At 44.2% G+C, this 21114-nt stretch overlaps 1 protein-coding gene across 18 annotated transcripts in view; it reads left to right on the forward strand.

The window, feature by feature from the left end:
* Positions 1-21114, forward strand: part of CADPS (calcium dependent secretion activator) — a gene marked incomplete at both ends in the record, with an annotated part of 478623 nt that overhangs the window by 206164 nt on the left and 251345 nt on the right. For all 18 annotated transcript variants that reach the window (XM_082848968.1, XM_082848962.1, XM_082848961.1 and 15 more), the window contains one exon: positions 5608-5688. In XM_082848968.1, the coding sequence (XP_082705094.1) occupies positions 5608-5688 (81 nt within the window). The remainder of the gene's footprint in view (positions 1-5607; positions 5689-21114) is intronic.

Raw genomic sequence — 21114 nt, forward strand, 5'->3', positions numbered from 1 at the left:
TACGCACGTGTTCAGAGAAGTTTGGGAGATATGGGCCCACACAAGCTTGCCTTTGTGTAGCATTTCTCACTAATGTGTCTTGTGGCTCCTCCAGGAAGGGGACAGAGGGAGATTTTATTTGGCCACAGAACCGTTTCTCATAGAGGATCTGCGGGACCAGGCTTCCCCAGAATATAACTTTGAGAAATGCTCGTCTAGGCTTTTCAGAGACTCCTGGAACATAATCACTTAGGGTTTCTCATTTATCACATGAAGGGGCTGTGGACAGAGAGGTCGTGACCTTGGCCCGAGATCCACCAGCTAAGGGTAAATCGTGACCAGCACACAGGCACCTCCCGTCCACGCCAGGGCTCCCCTGGTTTCTTTCATAAATCTCAAAGGGCAGGGAGGGGAGTGAACATCTGATGAGCGCCCACCCTCAAAAGGGATCGTTCTAGAAACTCGTTGGTAAGCTATAGGACCTGCTATGTGCCAGCGCCACGCTAGGTGCTGTGCATACGTGATCACCCCACTCCATCCTTCTGTCAACACACTGAGGTAGGTCTCTTACGTTCTCCCCCGTTTTACAGACAAGAAAGCTGAGGTTTAGAGAGGTTCAGCCACCTGTGTGATCCCTCTGAGTAAGGAAATTGCAGAGCCGAGATTTGGACCCAAGTAGGCCTGACTTCCTTTGAAACACATGGTCTCATTCAGTCCTCTCAGTAGCCATGCAAGATAAAAATGGTCCCCCCTCTACAGTCGAAGAAACCGGGGCTCAAAGAGGTTAAGAGACATAACAAGGTCCTGCATACCAGGTAGTGGGATAGCTGGCTGCAGACTCCCCCGTACGGGGTCCTCCACCACGCGGTGCTCCTGCCAGGGCGAACGAGCCCGACGGCGATGCTGGTCTGGGTTCTCGTGTCTGCACTGACCGAAGGGACACAGCTGTGAGTGGAGAGAATCCCAGACCTCGGGATGGGCTTGAACCTGTGGCTTAGGTGGTACGTGTCTGCGCTTACCCAGCACCGAGCTGAGTTCTCCATCACTTTAAAAGAAGAGCCCAAGGAAATAGTTCCCTTTGCTTGGCTGGCAAATCAAAACAACCACAGTGCCTCTGTTTGACCTCCGCTAGTAGGAAGATTATTTGGCTAATTAGGTGAAAAGCCTTCTTGCCCATGTACATATTTTAACCCTAATGAGCTGTCGCCGGGAAAGTTTGCCCTTGGCCTGGTTCGCCAGGGGATCTTTCCTTTCCTCAGTGGAAAAGACCAATGAGGTAAACAGAACCTCGTTTCCATGGAAGCTCACTCTCTGGCCTTTTCTCTCCAGCAGTTGAAAGGTAATTACTTGATTTCTCTTTATTTGGGGGGGTTTCACAGAGCGGGGCTGGCAAGGCTTTTGATGGAGGATGGCCTTCTCTCTCACACCAGGCTATTTTAGGGAGCTTCGGTTGCATGTCTGTTTCCATCTTCCCTTCAGCTCATTAGCTCTCAGGCAGCAGCGTCCTCCTTCTGGTCACTCCTGCTAATTAAAGTCTAATGGAGCAAAGGACTTGACCCTGGAGAAGGTAGGATACACTGAGAAGCCAAAGAAATTCATCCAGAGATGGAAGCCCCCATCACCTTCCTCTCCGGACACGGACTATCACACCAAGACCCCGCATCCACACCAGGGAGGGACACTAGCCCATCTGGCGCTTTCTCACCTGAATCTCTGATGCCCCATTGTGGACCGCGTCAGAAATACAGCCAGCGTGGGCTGTTCTAATAACGCAAACAGCAGCCACTGTTTCCTGAGGGTCTGCTGAATGCCAGGCACTGGGCTGAAAGCTTTATATCTGTGGTCTCAGTGAATCCTCATGACAGCCTTGGGGTAGACTTATTATACTGATTAATCAGATGAGGAGGCCTGAGCACAGAGAGGTTAAGTAACTTGCCCAAGGTCACACAGCTACTAAGTGGCAAAGCCAGGTTAAGAACATACCCATTACTGTTATTTCTTAGGGAGGGCTCTTGCACTGCAACAGCCTCCCCAGAAGAAACCAGTCATGATAGGAAATGGACGGTAGACATTTCTCTGCCCCCGCGTGGCGGCTCTTTGTATTAAACTGAACCACGTAGGAGTGTGGAGTTAGTTGTCGGGGCCAATTAGAAAACCAAAACAATACACTAAAGAAGAAAGTCAACATAAAGCAGAACAGAAGAGTTCCAGTCTGAGGCAGAGCCAACTCCCATTTCAAATGGCTCATGCCGCTTTACCCCATTCCTGAACCTTATAGAGACTTGGTGTCCTCGTCTGTCAAATGGGAATAATCGCGGTACATACCTCATAAAGTTGTTTTACTTGGGAATTTCTCAAACTGCTCTGTGAAATACTTGTTTTCAGTGAAAAAAATGTGTCAAAGACAAAGTTAAACACAGTTAAACAAGATGATTTACTCTAGAATTTCTTCGAATCTTAATTATGCTAATACGTATTATAAATTTTCAGGAAGGAGCAGTGTCTCTTGACCCCAGAATCCTTTTCCTGGGAGAATGCACGTCAACATCTATTTCTTGGGACCCCTTAGAGAAGGCTTTAATATAGGTCATACAGTCCCTGGTCTTGAAATAGGCATCAATAAATGCTAATCCTCTCTGTTTCGTGCCCAGATTATTCAAATAGCCATACCTGTTCTTGTTAGATTTAAGTTCCATGGAGGCAGGAACTGGGTCTGTCTTGTTCCTTTCTGTATTCCAGTATCATGCATAGCAAGACATTCCATAAAAATTTGATGAATGAATAAATGAACCAATGAATGAAGCTTTGTGTAGACCTAGCCTGCTCATCTTCACTGCTGGCATCCTCTGCTGTTTCTAATTGTATTTGGTGAGGCCAGTGGGAGAATTCAGACACCTCTGAGAAATTTCATAATGGGGATGGTTCTGTTGGGTTGTTTTTTCTTTTCACTTTTAACCTCGAGCATCGTATCTTCTGACAGAACCCCCCAACTTTAGCCCCTAACCGAATCATTTTGCTTCTTCTCAGTGAAGTAGTCAGATGTTTTCTTTGCATATGTATTTTGAACAGGATATTTCTGAGTGTTCCCAGTGGGTTTGCACCTGGGTATGAAGAAGTCTTGGGCTTCCAAGGGAGTAGAATAAAAACAGTTCATTGGAGCTTGAAACCAGCACAGAGGATACCATGTTTCCCACGTGTGCCTATTGCAAGTGGTGATGGAGGGACCACTGGTTAGCGGTGTGACCGCTCTCCAGTGGTTCTCTTGATTTATTTAGAACAGGATTTCCAACTCATGTTCTCCGGGCGTTATGCAAAAAATAAAAATTTAAGTTAAATAATAGTTGAGTTGGTCAAAATCTGACAGATTTCCTTACTGCTGAGCTTCTCAGAGATTTTGTGCATTTCGACACAGCATTTTACAAACTTATCTAGCCATTCTTTTTTTTTTCTTTTTTTTTTTTTTGCGGTACGCGGGCCTCTCACTGTTGTGGCCTCTCCCGTTGCGGAGCACAGGCTCCGGACGCGCAGGCTCAGCGGCCATGGCTCACGGGCCCAGCCGCTCCGCGGCATGTGGGATCTTCCCGGACCGGGGCACGAACCCGTGTCCCCTGCGCCGGCAGGCGGACCCCCAACCACTGCGCCACCAGGGAAACCCTCTAGCCCTTCTTTTGGAGCCCTTCTCGATCCTTTCTTCTGGAGTCTGTAATAAGGGTGTTGTTCAGCAGAACACCCGTTTGGAAATGCTACTTTAGAATATATGACCAAAAGTAACAATCCCATCTTTATGATCTAGAAAACAGTCCTGCTTATCAAAACTGTGGGAAAAAGAAGATAAGGCAACTCCTTAATTGAACAGGGTGATAAAAATGCAGAGCATAAAGCCAGATAGATTTTTATGTTTTGTATAACAAACCCAAGAAGACTATTCATGATGCTTCAAAACTATGACCATAAATTGTCCAGTGTTGTTATTTACATCATATTAGAAATAACTTATTTTCTATACCATTTCATAGCATAGATTAGATTCTTTTTTAAGCATGGAGCTGGGTTTTCATTTTCAAATATCTGAATAAAATTCCATACTTTTCAGATTTCTGAATAAAAATGGCTTTTAAGAGAAAGGGACTTAGAAAACTCACATACTTCTTTATCTACTTTTTGTTGGGAGTTAATCTGTTCTGAAAAGAATAGAGTACATCCCATTTGAACGTCACTGTTCCCTACTTATTAAACTTTTCTGTGAATAAAATAATTTATCAGGTACTGAACAAAGCAGACTCAATTACAGCTTGACGTATAACGCTAGGCTTGCTTGCAAGTAAAGAGAGAACTTCAGTTCCTAGAGCAGGGATCAGTAACTATGGCCCGCCACCTGTTGTACATAAAATTTTATTGGAACACAGCAGTGCTCATTCATTTATGTGTTGCCTGTGTCCATTTTCACATCTCATTGGAAGATGTGAGTCACTGCAACAGAGATCTTATGGCCCTCCAAGCCTAGAGTGTTAATTATATGGACCTTCGTAGAAATATTTGCCAATGTCTTTCATAGATTTATAGAAAGATGGGAGAGGGATGATGGAGATTACATAACCAACCCCTTCATTCTATGGATCGGAAAACTGACACTAGAGAAGTTAGTGAAATGTCTACCCATCAGAGAAGACAAAGATAGATTTTTTTTTTTTAAGCCAGATGTAAATTTAATGTAGATGTGGCAGAAATCACCTGAGTGGGTAACTATCTAACTGCAAATTTCACAAGCAGATTACGGATGGCCTCCCATTGAAGCATACTCTGTGTAGTTTCTAATGCATGCATTCAATTCGTTAGGAGAAGGAGGCTCGCACCTACTTCCACTTTACTGCTTAATTTTTTAAAGTAATTTTTGTTACAGTATAGTTGCTTTACAATGTTGTGTTAGTTTCTGCTGTACAGCAGAGTGAATCAGCTATACGTATATATATATCCCCTCCTTTTTGGATTTCCTTCCCATTTAGGTCACCACAGAGCATTGAGTAGAGTTCCCTGTGCTATACAGTAGGTTCTCATTAGTTATCTGTTTTATACCTAGTAGCGTATATAAGATATCAACACCAACTGAGAGGTAGCAGCCATCTGGAGTACTTGTTGAAAAGGTCTCAGGGCTCCGAGAGAAAGGATGCAATGATTAACTAATCATCCACGGTCCAGGGGTGGGAGAGCAGCAGGATATATGCCACGTAGGCGCTATGGATGCGGACTATGTCCCCTCGGTACGATACTAACAGTTATATTACCATCTCCTTCCTTGTACGTCTGCCCTGTAAACACTTCTTCGCTGGACCCCAAAACAGGAGAGCTGCATCAGGCCCTCATTAGAAGCACTGCTGCCTAGAAGTTCAGAGGTGGTTCTTATTCAAGTGCATTTAGATGTCTTTCTTAGCAACAGCCTGCCTACCCCATCACATTCTCCTTAAAACGATTTAACTTGGGATTTCCCTCAAACTGGATTTGTGTGTCCCGCGATTCTTACGTTTTAGTGGAATAGGTCTGTGGGGGCACAGAGTAGCTGGGTGTAAAGTCATGAGTTCCTTGGCTTTTGTCACCCAAACTGAAAGTCTCCACATTTGTGCTTTTGTGCAGCTGGACAATCCAGATGAGCAAGCGGCCCAGATCAGACGAGAGCTGGACGGACGTCTCCAAATGGCAGACCAAATAGCCAGGGTAAGGAAACGCTGGGGACGTGTGCTGGGGGACCGGGCCAGAGTCCCACACCGGAAGTGCACTGATCGTTAAGGGCCGTGGAAAGATAAAACTGAGAATTTTACCTTCTCAGGAAGAAGAGGGTAATCACCTGGTAGGGTCCTCAACCCTTCTTTATCAGGGCAAGTGTCCTAGACACAGCACATGTATTTCCTATCCTCCAGTCAATACTCAAACTCCAGCCTCACCTTTCTTCTGAGTCCCAGACTTACATTTCCATCTGTCTGTCGCGCATTTCCACGTGGCCAGTCCCCTGCATTTCAGGCTGGATGTGTTCCAAATCTTACTGCCCGCCGAGTACACACACCTGCATAGACTCCTCACGTGGCCTCCACGCAGTTACCATGGATGAAACCTCCCAGTCACTGTCAATTTCTCCTTCCTCCCCAGAACACTCCACACTCCCGTCTGCCACCTGGCTTCTTGCTTCTGCCTCCCAAATGTGGGCCAGATCCCTTTACTGGTTTCCGGCACCACTTCTAGTGCTTTGATTCAGGCCCCTCATCTTCCACGCCTGGATCTTACAATAGCCTCCTAGTGGGTATATCCCTGGCTTCACTCCCTCCCTGTGTCCTGTCCATCCTGCATGTAATCATCATTCGAAACCTCATATATGAACATCTCATAACAGAGCCTCCAAATCCTTCAGTAGAATCCTCCAGTGTCCCCAGAACAAAGTCTCAGTGCTTTAGAATGATACTCAAGGCTCTTAATCCACAGACCATATCCTTCTTTATTGGCCTCACCTCCCACAACTTTCCCACCAGAGCTCCCCATTCCAGCTCTACAGAATGTCTCCCTCTGAATATCCCAGGCCCTTTCCAACCTCAGTGCCTTTGTAGCCACTAGTGTTTCAATGTGGATTGACCCTTCTCCTCTCCTGCACTTAGCAAGCTCTCCTACTCAGCCTTCAGTCCTCAACTGAAAATCCCTTGTCTAAGAGCTGAGCTCATCCTGCCCACTTTGTGCTTTCTTCTTGCCACGTGTAAACCTTTATTATGACAGTTCACTGAATGGTGACTATTCATTTACATATCTGAGTCTTCCAGTAGATGGGATTGCTCCAGGGTTGGGATGTCTCCCTGTTGAGGACTGGGAGCCTAAGCATTATCTCCTGTTCTTTTTTTTTTTTTTTTTTTTTTTTGCGGTACGCGGGCCTCTCACTGTTGTGGCCTCTCCCGTTGCGGAGCACAGGCTCCGGACGCGCAGGCTCAGCGGCCATGGCTCACGGGCCCAGCCACTCCGCAGCATGTGGGATCTTCCCGGACCGGGGCACGAACCCGTGTCCCCTGCATCGGCAGGCGGACTCTCAACCACTGCGCCACCAGGGAAGCCCCTATCTCCTATTCTAACTGTTCTACCATTTGTGTTAACAGTAATCGTGCTAGTGGCATTTCTTCAGCACTGACTCTGTGTCAAGCATGTTACATGCTTTACATATGCCATCTCATTCCATCCACCAAACAGTTCCATAGGGGCATTTGTTATTCTTGTTTTAGAGATGGGAAAATCTAGGCTGAACATGAGAGGTACTAGTTAAGAGGCTACAATGGACCCTTCGCTCAAGTCTAAGTATCAGGACTGGGCTCACCCTACGTGCAAAATTTAAAAATGGGGGTCGGAGTGTGGGGGAGGATGAGCACAGGGTGGAGCTTGGTGTTCAGCCTTCCTCTCTATGGAAAGAAGCATCTCAGGATTTGTACCCGTGGAAAGGAATTCTACTGGAAGAGAAACCGAAGAGAGACTCCAGGAAGCAGGAAAATCCCCTTCGTGCTCAAGCAGTTGCATTGAAACATTCTGCATCTTGTTCTTGGACACCTTCAAAGTTTATGGTCGGGTCGTCTGGTGGCTAAAAGTAGTATGTAGTTCTCTGGCTAAAGGTAGTGTAAAAGGCTCTTATGTTTGAAAATCCTGCTTAATGTGGGAGTAAACATCAATAAGGCTTCGGAATGTACTTCTCTAAATTCAGCACCTCCTCAGCAGATTATCCAGAAAATAGAGGTCATTTGGTCCACGCCCTGCCCTTAGGCAACTATTAGATCCCCAACTAATAAGTATTCGTGCCACTTAAAGAAAATTTTACACACACACACTTCAAAAACAAGCTCATGGCACCTTTATTTTAGTTGTCTTGTTTACTTTTAAGGCTTAACATGATAATTTTAGAAACTTGCATAAGCTAATTTTAATGTTTAAAAGACCATGGGTGAACAACTGTTACATAGTGCGCCAAGTTGCTCCTTTCTGAACAATAGATCAAAGAACTCTCGCGAGGAGCTTCAAGATGGCGGAAGAGTAAGACGCGAAGATCACCTGCCTCCCCACAAATACATCAGAAATACATCTACATGTGGAACAACTCCTACAGAACACCTACTGAACGCTGGCAGAAGACCTCAGACCCCCCAACAGGCAAGAAACTCCCCACGTACCAGGGTAGGGCAAAAGAAAAAAGAAAAAACAGAGACGAAAGAATAGGGACAGGACCCGCACCAGTGGGAGGGAGCTGTGAAGGAGGAAAGGTTCCCACACACTAGGAAGCCCCTTCGCGGGCGGAGACTGCGGGTGGCGGAGGGGGGAGCTTCGGAGCCGCGGAGGAGAGCGCAGCAACAGGGGTGCGGAGGGCAAAGCGGAGAGATTCCCGCACAGAGGATGGGTGCCGACCGGCACTCACCAGCCCGAGAGGCTTGTCTGCTCCCCCGCCGGGGCGGGCGGGGCTGCGAGCTGAGGCTCGGGTTTCGGTAGGAGCGCAGGGAGAGGACCGGGGTTGGCGGCGTCAACACAGCCTGCAGGGGGTTAGTGCGCCATGGCTGGCCGGGAGGGAGTCCAGGAAAAAGTCTGGAGCTGCTGAAGAGGCAAGAGACTTTTTCTTGCCTCTGTGTTTCCTGGCGTGCGAGGAGAGGGGATTCAGAGCGCCGCTTAAAGGAGCTCCAGAGACGGGCGCGAGCTGCGGCTAAAAGCGTGGACCCCAGAGCCGGGCATGAGACGCTAAGGCTGCTGCTGCCGCCACCAAGAAGCCTGTGTGCGAGCACAGGTCACTATCCACACCCCCCTTCCGGGGAGCCTGTGCAGCCCGCCACTGCCAGGGTCCCGGGATCCAGGGACAACTTCCCCAGGAGAACGCACGGCGTGCCTCAGGCTGGTGCAACGTCACACCGGCCTCTGCCGCTGCAGGCCCGCCCCACACTCCGTGCCCCTCCCTCCCCCTGGCCTGACTGAGACAGATCCCCCGAATCAGCGGCTCCTTTAACCCTGTCCTGTCTGAGTGAAGAACAGACGCCCTCAGGCGACCTACATGCAGAAGCGGGGCCAGATCCAAAGCTGAACCCCAGGAGCTGTGTGAAGAAAGAAGAGAAAGGGAAATCTCTCCCAGCAGCCTCAGGAGCAGCGGATTAAAGCTCCACAATTAACTTGATGTACCCTGCATCTGTGGAATACATGAACAGACAACGAATCATCCCAAATTGAGGAGGTGGACTTTGGGAGCAACGATATATATATATTTTTTCCCTTTTTCTCTTTTTGTGAGTGTGTATGTGTATCCTTCTGTGTGTGATTTTGTCTGTATAGCTTTGCTTTTACCATTTGTCCTAGGTTCTGTCTGTCCTTTTTTTTCTTTTTTACTTATTAAAAAATTTTTTCTTAATAATTATTTTTTACTTTAATAAATTTATTTTATTTTATTTTTACTTTATTTTATTTTATCTTCTTCTTTCTTTCTTTCTTTTCCCCCTTTTATTCTGAGCCGTGTGGATGACAGGCTTTTGGTGCTCCAGCCAGGTGTCAGGGCTGTGCCTCTGAGGTGGGAGAGCCAAGTTCAGGACACTGGTCCACAAGAGACCTCCCAGCTCCACGTTACATCAAACGGCAAAAATCTCCCAGAGATCTCCATCTCAACGCCAAAACCCAGCTCCACGCAACAGCCAGCAAACTACAGTGCTGGACACCTTATGCCAAACAAATAGCAAGACAGGAACACAACCCCATCCATCAGCAGAGAGGCTGCCTAAAATCATAATAAGGCCACAGACACCCCAAAACACACCACCAGACGTGGACCTGCCCACCAGAAAGACAAGATCCAGCCTCATCCACCAGAACACAGGCACTAGTCCCCTCCACCAGGAAGCCTACACAACCCACTGAACCAACCTTAGCCACTGGGGACAGACACCAAAAACAACGGGAACTATGAACCTGCAGCCTGCAAAAAGGAGACCCCAAACACAGTAAGATAAGCAAAATGAGAAGACAGAGAAACACACAGCAGATGAAGGAGCAAGGTAAAAAAGTCACCAGATGAAACAAAGGAAGAGGAAACAGGCAGTCTACCTGAAAAAGAATTCAGAGTAATGATAGTAAAGATGATCCAAAATCTTGGAAATAGAATGGAGAAAATACAATAAACGATTAACAAGGACCTAGAAGAACCAAAGAGCAAACAAACAGTGATGAACAACACAGTAAATGAAATTAAAAATTCTCTAGAAGGGATCAACAGCAGAATAACTGAGGCAGAAGAACAGATAAGTGACCTGGAAGCTAAAATAGTGGAAATAACTACTGTAGAGCAGAATAAAGAAAAAAGAATGAAAAGAATTGAGGGCAGTCTCAGAGACCTCTGGGACAACGTTAAACGCACCAGCATTCGAATTACAGGGGTCCCGGACAAAGAAGAGAAAAAGAAAGGAACTGAGAATATATTTGAAGAGATTATAGTTGAAAACTTCTCTAATATGGGAAAGGAAATAGTTAATCAAGTCCAGGAAGCACAGAGAGTCCCATACAGGATAAGTCCAAGGAGAAACACACCAAGACACGTATTAATCAAACTATCAAAAATTAAATACAGGGGGGCTTCCCTGGTGGCGCAGTGGTTGAGAGTCCGCCTGCTGATGCAGGGGACATGGGTTCATGCCCCTGTCCCAGAGGATCCCACATCCCGCAGAGTGGCTGGGCCCGTGAGCCATGGCCGCTGAGACTGCATGTCCAGAACGGGAGAGGTCACAACAGTGAGAGGCCCGCGTACTGCAAAAAAAAAAAAAAAAAAAAAAATTCAGGGACTTCCCTGGTGGCACAGTGGTTGGGAATCCACCTGTAAATGCAGGGGACACGGGTTCGATCCCTGCTCCAGGAAGATCCCACATGCCGCAGAGCAACTAAGCCTGTGAGCCACAACTGCTGAGCCAGCGCTCTGGAGCCTGCGAGCCACAACTACTGAGCCCGCATGCCTAGAGCCCATGCTCCGCAACAGAAGAAGCCACCACAATGAGAAACCTGTGCACTGCAGCGAAGAGTCGTCCCTGCTCGCCACAACTAGAGAAAGCCCTCACACAGCAATGAAGACCCAACTCAGCCATAAATAAATAAAAAAGCACTCTTACTTTAAAAAAAAAATTAAATACAAAGAAAAAATATTAAAAGCATCAAGGGAAAAACAACAAAAACACAAAAGTGAATCTCCATAAGGTTAACAGCTGATCTTTCAGCAGAAACTCTGCAAGCCAGAAGGGAGTGGCCGGACATATTAAAAGTGATGAAGAAGAAAAACCTACAACCAAGATTACTCTACCCAGCAAGGATCTCATTCAGATTTGATAGAGAAATTAAAGCCTTTACAGACAAGCAAAAGCTAAGAGAATGCAGCCTCACCAAACCAGCTCTACAACAAGTGCTAAAGGAACTTCTCGAGGCAGGAAACAGAAGAGAAGGAAAAGATCTACAATAACAAACCCAAAACAATTAAGAAAATTGTAATAGGAACATACATGTCAATAATTACCTTAAATGTAAATGGATTAAATGCTCCAACCAAAAGACACAGACTGGCTGAATGGATATAAAAACAAGACCCATATATATACTGTCTACAAGAGACCCACTTCAGACCTAGAGACACATACAGACTGAAAGTGAGGGGATGGAAAAAGATATTCCATGCAAATGGAAATCAAACGAAAGCTGGAGTAGCAGTTCTCATATCAGACAAAATAGACTTTAACACAAAGACTATTAGAAGAGACAAAGAAGGATACTGCATAATGATCAAGGGATCAATGCAAGGAGAAGATATAATAATTGTAAATATTTATACACCCAACGTAGGAGCACCTCAATACATAAGGCAAATACTAACAGCCATAAAAGGGGAAATCGGCAGGGACGCAATCATAGTAGGGGACTTTAACACCCCACTTTCACCAATGGACAGATCATCTAAAATGAAAATAAATAAGGAAACACAAGCTTTAAATGATATATTAAACAAGATGGAGTTGATTGATATTTATAGGACATTCCATCCAAAAACAACAGAATACGCATTTTTCTCAAATGCTCATGGAACATTCTCCAGGACAGATCTTATCTTGGGTCACAAATCAAGCCTTGGTAAATTTAAGAAAACTGAAATCGTATCAAGTATTTTCTCTGACCACAACGCTATGAGACTAGATACCAAATTCAGGGGAAAATCTGTAAAAAATACAAACACATGGAGACTAAACAACACACTACTTAATAACCAAGAGATCACTGAAGAAATCAAAGAGGAAATAAAAAAATACCTAGAAACAAATGACAGTGAAACACGATGACCCAAAACCTATAGGATACAGCAAAAGCAGTTTGAAGAGGGAAGTTTATAGCAATACAATCCTACCTTAAGAAACAAGAAACATCTCAAATAAACAACCTAACCGTACACCTAAAGCTATTAGAGAAAGAAGAACAAAAAAAAAACCCAAACTTAGCAGAAGGAAAGAAATCATAAAGATCAGATCAGAAATAAATGAAAAAGAAATGAAGGAAACGATAGCAAAGATCAGTAAAACTAAAAACTGGTTCTTTGAGAAGATAAACAAAATTGATAAACCATTAACTAGACCCATCAAGAAAAAAAGGGAGAAGACTCAAATCAGCAGAATTAGAAATGAAAAAGGAGAAGTAACAACTGACTGCAGAAATGCAAAGGATCATGAGAGATTACTACAAGCAACTCTGTGCCAATAAGATGGACAACCTGGAACAAATGGACAAATTCTTAGAAATGCACAACCTTCCAAGACTGAACCAGGAAGAAATAGAAAATATGAACAGACCAATCACAAGCACTGAAATTGAAACCGTGATTAAAATTTTTCCAACAAACAAAACCCCAGGACAAGATGGCTTAACAGGCAAATTCTATCAAACATTTACAGAAGAGCTAGCACCTATTCTTCTCAAACTCTTCCAAAATATAGCAGAGGGAGGAACACTCCCAAACTCATTCTATGAGGCCACCATCACCCTGATACCAAAACCAGACAAAGATGTCACAAAGAAAGAAAACTACAGGCCAATATCACCGATGAACGTAAATGCAAAAATCCTCAACAAAATACTAACAAACAGAATCCAGCAGCACATTAAAAGGATCATACACCATGATCAAGTGGGGTTTATCCCAGGAATGCAAGGATTCTTCAATATACGCAAATTAATCGATGTGATACACCATATTAACAAATTGAAGGAGAAAACCATATGATCATCTCAATAGATGCAGAGAAAGCTTTCGAAAATTCAACACCCATTTATGACAAAAACCCTCCAGAAAGTAGGCATAGAGGGAAATTTCCTCAACATAGTAAAAGCCATATATGACAAACCCACAGCCAACATCGTCCTCCATGGTGAAAAACTGAAACCATTTCCACTAAGATCAGGAACAAGACAAGGTTGCCCATTCTTACCACTATTATTCAACATAGTTTTGGAAGTTTTAGCCACAGCAATCAGAGAAGAAAGAGAAATAAAAGGAATCCAAATCGGAAAAGAAGAAGTAAAGCTGTCACTGTTTGCAGATGACATGATACTATACATAGAGAATCCTAAAGATGCTACAAGAAAACTAGAAGAGCTGATCAATGAATTTGGTAAAGTAACAGGATACAAAATTAATGCACAGAAATCTAGCATTCCTATACACTAATGATGAAAAATCTGAAAGTGAAGTTAAGAAAACTCTCCCATTTACCATTGCAACCAAAAGAATAAAATATCTAGGAATAAACCTACCTAAGGAGACAAAAGACCTGTATGCAGAAAATTATAAGATACTGATGAAAGAAATTAATGATGATACAAAGAGATGGAGAGATATACCATGTTCTTGGACTGGAAGAATCAACATTGTGAAAAGGACTATACTACCCAAAGCAATCTACAGATTCAGTGGAATCCGTATTAAACTACCACTGGCATTTTTCACAGAACTAGAACAAAAAATTGCACAATTTGTATGGAAACACAAAAGACCCCGAATAGCCAAAGCAATCTTGAGAAAGAAAAATGGAGCTGGAAGAATGAGAAAGAAAAATGGAGCTGGAAGAATCAGGCTCCCTGACTTCAGACTATACTACAAAGGTTCAGTAATCAAGACAGTATGGTACTGGCACAAAAACAGAAATATCGATCAAGGGAACAGGATAGAAAGCCCAGAGATAAACCCACACATGTATGGTCACCTTATCTTTGATAAAGAAGGCAAGAATATACAGTGGAGACAAGACAGCCTCTTCAATAAGTGGTACGGGGAAGACTGGACAGCTACATGTAAAAGAATGAAATTAGAACACTCCCTAACACCATACACAAAAATAAACTGAAAGTGGATTAAAGACCTAAATGTAAGGCCAGACACTATCAAACTTTTAGAGGAAAACATAGGCAGAACACTGTATGACATAAATCACAGCAAGGTCCTTTTTGACCCACCTCCTAGAGAAATGGAAATAAAAACAAAAATAAACAAATGGGACCTAATGAAACTTAAAAGCTTTTGTACAGCAAAGGAAACCAAAAAGATGAAAAAACAACCCTTAGAATGCGAGAAAATATTTGCAAATGAAGCAACTGACAAAGGATTAATCTCCAAAATTTACAAGCAGCTCATGCAGCTCAATATCAAAAAAACAAACAACCCAATCCAAAAATGGGCAGAAGACCTAAATAGACATTTCTCCAAAGATACACAGATTGCCAACAAACACATGAAAGGATGCTCAACATCACTAATCATTAGGGAAATGCAAATCAAAACTACAATGAGGTATCACCTCACACCATTCACAAGGGCCATCATCAAAAAATCTATAAACAGTAAATGCTGGAGAGGGTGTGGAGAAAAGGGAACCCTCTTGCACTGTTGGTGGGAATGTAAATTGGTACAGCCACTATGGAGAACAGTATGGAGGTTCCTTAAAAAACTCTAAATAGAACTACCATACGACCCAGCAATCCCACTACTGGGCATATACCTTGAGAAAACCATAATTCAAAATGACACATGCACCCCAGTGTTCATTGCAGCTCTATTTACAATAGCCAGGACATGGAAACAACCTAAGTATCCGTTGACAGATGAATGAATAAAGAAGGTGTGGCACATAAATACAATGGAATATTACTCAGCCATAAAAAGAAATGAAATTGAGTTATTTGTAGTGAGGTGGATGGACCTAGAGTCTGTCATACAGAGTGAAGTAAGCCAGAAATAGAAAAACAAATACTATATGCTGACACATATATATGGAATCTAAAAAAAAAAAAAATGTCATGAAGAACCTAGGGGCAAGTCGAGAGTAAAGATGCAGACCTACTAGAGAATGGACTTGAGGTTACAGGGAAGGGGAATGGTAAGCTGGGACAAAGTGAGAGAGCTGCGTGGACATATATACACTACCAAACGTAAAATAGATAGCTAGTGGGAAGCAGCCGCATAGCACAGAGAATTCAGCTCGGTGCTTTGTGACCACCTAGAGGGGTGGGATAGGGAGGGTCGAAGGGAGGGAGACGCAAGGGGGAAGAGATATGGGGACATATGTATATGTATAATTGATTCACTTTGTTATAAAGCAGAAACTAACACACCATTGTAAAGCAATTATACTCCAATAAAGAGTTAAAAAAACTCTCTCCCTTGGCCCACACCACTGGGTATTTTGTACCTAATAGGATGTTACTGACAACTTAGAACTAGACTTTCTTGGACAATGAAATAGGCAACTAAAGTAAATCTTGGGCAAAGTACAAAGTATACGGAGGGTATATTTCAAAGTATATGGAGGGTATATTTAAACATTCAGGAGGATTTCTATGAGAATCTTCCCACTACTATCTCCTGTTCTCCTGGTAATTGACTGTCTTCTTTTGCAATATTCGTTCATGCCAATGGCCCCCTTGCCACAGTTACTTGGTTCTGGAAGTGGACTCCTCACCCAAGTGGAACCAATCACATCTCCCAGCCTGCCCCGGCCATTAGTGATTGGTCCAGAAATGGATGCAACTAAACCAATGAACCCCTTCACTGGGACCTGTGGACTGTAGGCCAACAGAGCTATGTCTTGTAGTGGTAGAAAGATGTCTGCAGCCATGTTCATTTCTTCAGTGTAGGGGAAAGAAGATAAAAGAGTGAAGCTAACATACATACAAAGATAAACAGAATATACTGAGATCCTCAGGGTGTTCAAGACACTGAATCTACTTCTTCCTGATCGTCAACTGTGTAACTGTTTTTCCTTCAGTTTAGTTGGATTCCAAGAAAAGGAAATTCTACTTCTGCTTAAACCAGCCTGGCTAATACTGAGGAAGAGTGAGAAGTATCTCATCTACTAAAAATTAAATATCAAGTTTTCAGATACAGGCTAGTTCCTGAAAAGATATTGAAACAAAGCACCCATGCTTATCTTCTTTTAGCATGCCCTGATTTTTCTATTTGTAGCATCACAGTGAATTTTATTGAGGGTGTGCAATTCAACCCATATGGCTAAACGTCAGCTCCTGTAAATATCATAACCAGAAATTCCTGGAGATAGATGTCATCCATCATACATAATTCACTGTGTTCTCTGAATTATAAGATGGGTAGAGTGTCTTCATTGCAAATTAGAAGCACCAACTCAAGGAAGCTTTTAAGAGGGGGGATTGATTCTAGGGAGCAAGGAATGTCTCACAGAACCCATGGGCAAGGTACAGCCAAGACCTAGGAAGGGAGTGGAGCCAGGGGCCACCAAGTGGTCAGGACTTTCCCCCTTCCCTTGAGCCTGTGTGTCCCATTCATTATTCCTTCTTTCTCTGCAGACCATCTTTCTTTGCTTCTCAGATGGGAAACATGGCTGTTCCGCAGTTCTCCGTGTTTCCAGGATGGCCAAATAGAAAACCATTTAGCCAGTCAACCTCTGTCTCAAATCTTTCTCCCAATCTCCTCTTTCCGCTTTTCTCATTACCGCCTCACATTCACAATTTCAAGAGTCAGTCTTCTGACTGGCCCCGCTTAGTTCAAGGGCCAACCCCTAGAGCAGTCGATCAGTCCACCGTGGAAAGGGGGTGAGGTCTCAGTGAACACGTGGATGCTAGAGATACATCACTGAGGGAGAGGGTGGTACCGACAAGGTAGGGCTCTGGGTGGGGTGATCATTATGAATTGGGAGCCCCTCGAAGATGTGTGCAAAGTAACTGTTGCTTATGCGGTGTTTACCATGTGCCCAACTCTCTTCTAAGCATTTTACATTTGAGAACCTACCTAACCCTCCAACAACTTTATGAGAAAGGTGCTCCCAGTATCCCCATGTCATAGAGGCGGCCGAAGCACAGACATTAGAGGCCTTGGCCAAGCTCATTCACTGACCAGAACCTTCTCTCTTAACCAGTATGCACACTACCATTACAAAATGCCTTCCCAAACATAGAGCCTCATTTCCCCATGGCCCCAGTCCAAAGATCCAACATGCCCTTCACCCAGGACTTCACCTTTCTGCATCCTGACCTCTCTCTCTGCTGATCAGTCTTTATTAATTTGCCCTGGCTATGCAATTCACGTGAACTCTCATTTAGACCTGTGACAAATGATCCTGCGAGTTAACGATGATTCTCCGCAGTTCAGGCACATCAAAGAGTTTAAGTGACGTATCAAAGTTGACACAGCTAGTAAGTAGAAAGCCGAGTGCTTTAATTCCAAGTTTCACGTTCTTTGTTTTGAGTAGTCAGATGACAGGCAGTTACACCAGGACAAGACTGCCCCCAGCTCCTCCCTCCCTGACGGTTGCCCCTCCAGGAAACTGCTTTCCGTCTTGCACGAAAATTTGCTGTGCCTTCCCTTCAGTTTATCCAGAAGCCCAAAGGAAGCAAAAGCAGCAGGCAGAATGGGCTCCTGGAATTCTGAATCCCTTCCACTTTGATTTCCTTGGCATCTGGGAAAGAGGTGGTGGGGACCTAGGTGGTTCCGCCAGCAGCATTCTTATCCTCACGTGCTTACAGAAGGCAATGTTTGTCTTTTCTTCCTGGGAGAGAAGGGAGACAAGTGCAAGGTGGCTTTCCTCTACCCGCAACCCTACCCTGTAATCTATCAGTTCAGTCACACCAACATCCAACGAACGAATCATCAGAGACGGCTGTGTGAGCCCTCACTGTGAACATCAGATACGCTGCCTTAAAAGATCCATGAAGAGGTCTGAATGCATTTTTTAAATGTGGTAGAAAAGACTTCTTAATCCCTGCTCAAACATTTTCCCAAATCCTCTCATGTTGACGTTAAAGAGTCCCCAAATTTCACCCAGGAATTAAGCCTAAGCTATTTAAATTGTGTGATTAGAAGTTGACATTGGAGCTTAAACAGGCAGCTTGTGGCATTAGTGCTGCTGTGATATTTGCCAGTTCTTTTGGCCACGTTTTGGGTAAAATTCCAAAATTCTTGAGCTGATTATATAAGACAAATACTACAGCTTTTAAAATAGAGGTAGAGATCTGGGAGTGAAACACCATTGTTTTTTCAAGCTGTCATTTCAGTGGGGAGTTGCCATTTAAACCGCATTCTCTGCAGAAGCAAAATGACCATCTCATACCACGGTCCCATTGCAGGTACTGATGATGTGCCTCGGTGAGAAGTGACATCCATATATTTCCCTGATGGAAAAGTTCTGCTCCATACATTGCCAACAATCAGATAAAAGTGGAATCCTCTCCTACCAGAGAATGATAGCACCCCCAGCTTACCAATGAACGTTGTTGTACCTGGCATCTACCCTGTGTCCAAGCACATGGTAGAAATTTAGTTCAATTTTTGGCCTGCAAGAATGTGTGTAGGGAGCATCTCCCTGACTCTGGCCTTTGTAAGGCAGCTAAGAACCCAGAGGAATCTGAGTTCAAAGAAAAATCTAAATGCCAAGGGCGTTCATTCAAGGAAAAGGAAGTCCACCTAAATCAAAGAAGCTGAGGAAGTAAAACTAAGCCACTTAAGGACAGCTTTGAGTAAAAGGACCAATCCAGGAAACTATTAGTATAATACCTGTGCCCAAAATGCCTTCTAATGTCTGTGAGGCTGCTTTTGAAATGTGTTTATAGTGGGGCTGCCATTGAAAACCCCTTTAGAAAGTCAGCCTAGATTGACAGAATGCTATTCCTTCTCAAGGCTTAAGTACTCAGAGTAGAAAAATGGCCTTGTTTTCCCTTGCAGACTTCAGTGGTTTTTTTTAAATTTATTTTTTATTTATTATATATATATATATTTTTTGTCTTCATTGCTGTGCGCAGGCTTTCTCTAGTTGAGGCGAGCAGGGGCTACTCTTCGTTGCGGTGCGTGGGCTTCTCACTGCGGTGGCTTCTCTTTTTGCGGAGCACGGGCTCTAGGCGCGCGGCCTTCAGTAGTTGTGGCTCTCGGGCTCTAGAGCGCAGGCTCAGTAGTTGTGGCGCACGGGCTTAGTTGCTCCACAGTATGAGGGATCTTCCCGGACCAGGGATTGAACCCATGTCCCGTGCATTGGCAGATGGATTCTTAAGCCCTGCACCACCAGGGAAGTCCCTAGACTTCAGTTTTATAAGCATCTTTTTATGATGTCATTAGGAACTGTCCAAATTCTGGGAGGAGTGGTCATTCTTTGGATTTTTCCAATATTCTCCTGCAGAAAGTTTGGTGGATGCCAGCTCTGGGCCAGAGTTGTGGTATCTGTAATCACTGGGTCTTCTTCCAAAATTTCAAGACTGTGGAGTTAAAAGGCCTTGAGTGAGTCCCAAAGATGGGTGTGATGAAGGGACCGCACTTGATAGTAAGGCTGATTGGCAGGAGAGAACCCACTTCACAGACACAATGGTTTTTCTCTCCATCTCCATGGCAACTGCAGGGCCAGCAGCTGCCAGTAAAGTCAAAGATACACTTACCCAGCTCCTCCAATATCCCATATAGTTAGAAGGTTTGGGCCCCAGTACCAGGAGGAAAGAGATAGATCAGTGTCCCAGCCTTCAGGCTGTTAGTATGTAACCTGTGCTGCTTGGCAGCCTTTAACATCAATTAACTTACCTCATTCTTCTCTTCACTCATTAGAATGACCATGTTCAAAAGAAGAGGGGGAAGTATTTTGTGATCACGTTCAGTTATATAGACCTTCTTGGATTCATGGTTGCCTATTACATATTTCTCAGAAAAAAGCAAATAAAAGTGGCCCTGTCTCAGCCAGCTCAACCCGGTGTCAAACGCTTCCTCATCCGTCAGACTCTCAGCCTAAGGGTCACCTCCTCCGGAAGGCTACCCCTGATTCTCTCAGGAAGAGATCACTTCTCATCTACTTCCATCAACCATCTACCTTGACGTTTCCTTAAAGATCTTTCTCTCTGCTAGCTGTAAAGCTCCAGAACAGTTTATATCCTTTCATCATGATCTCCCCACGCCTAACACTGTGCCAGGCAGAGTTTGGGTGGCAGTAAATATTTTCTAAGTGATGATGGCCCAGCAGCCCAGGGCCTTTGTCATAAAGGATACCCACATTCTTGAGGCTCACATTTGTCCTCTGATTGAGCCCAAGAATGATAAAACGCCAGCCCACTGTGCAAAAGTTTCGAAGATATGAGTCTTGAGTATTGAAAGGAAAATAAGAGAATCTCAGGCATCTAAACTGCAAGAGGAATAACTTGGCTTCCTTAGAATTAGAAAACCAATAAAAGTCAAAGCTCCTTTCTGTGACTCTAAATACCCTCCTCTCTCCTCTCCTCTTCCTTCCCTCCTCCCTCCCTCCTTCCTTCCTCTCTCTCACAGTCTCTCTCCCCCCTCTATCTCCCCATCTCTTTCTCGCTCTTTGTCAAGTTCTTACGCTGCTTCCACTTGGTCCAACATGGACAATATGGCAACCACCCAAGAATCTATCTGTATGATCTTACTGTTGCAGTTTCAGCACTGATCGCAGTCTCAACATCTCTCGGTTCAATTGCTTGAGTGATTAAATCCAGTTGATTGCTGGCCACTTAGTAGAATTAGCTGGATGACTTTAAGTCAGGTGCCCACATATTAGACATCTTATTTTTCTGCCACCCAGAATTGGCAAACCAATTCATGTTCCGTGGGACCCAGGTGGAGTT

This window comes from Leucopleurus acutus, assembly GCF_964270905.1.
Source record: "Leucopleurus acutus genome assembly, chromosome: 10".
Taxonomy (NCBI): domain Eukaryota; kingdom Metazoa; phylum Chordata; class Mammalia; order Artiodactyla; family Delphinidae; genus Leucopleurus; species Leucopleurus acutus.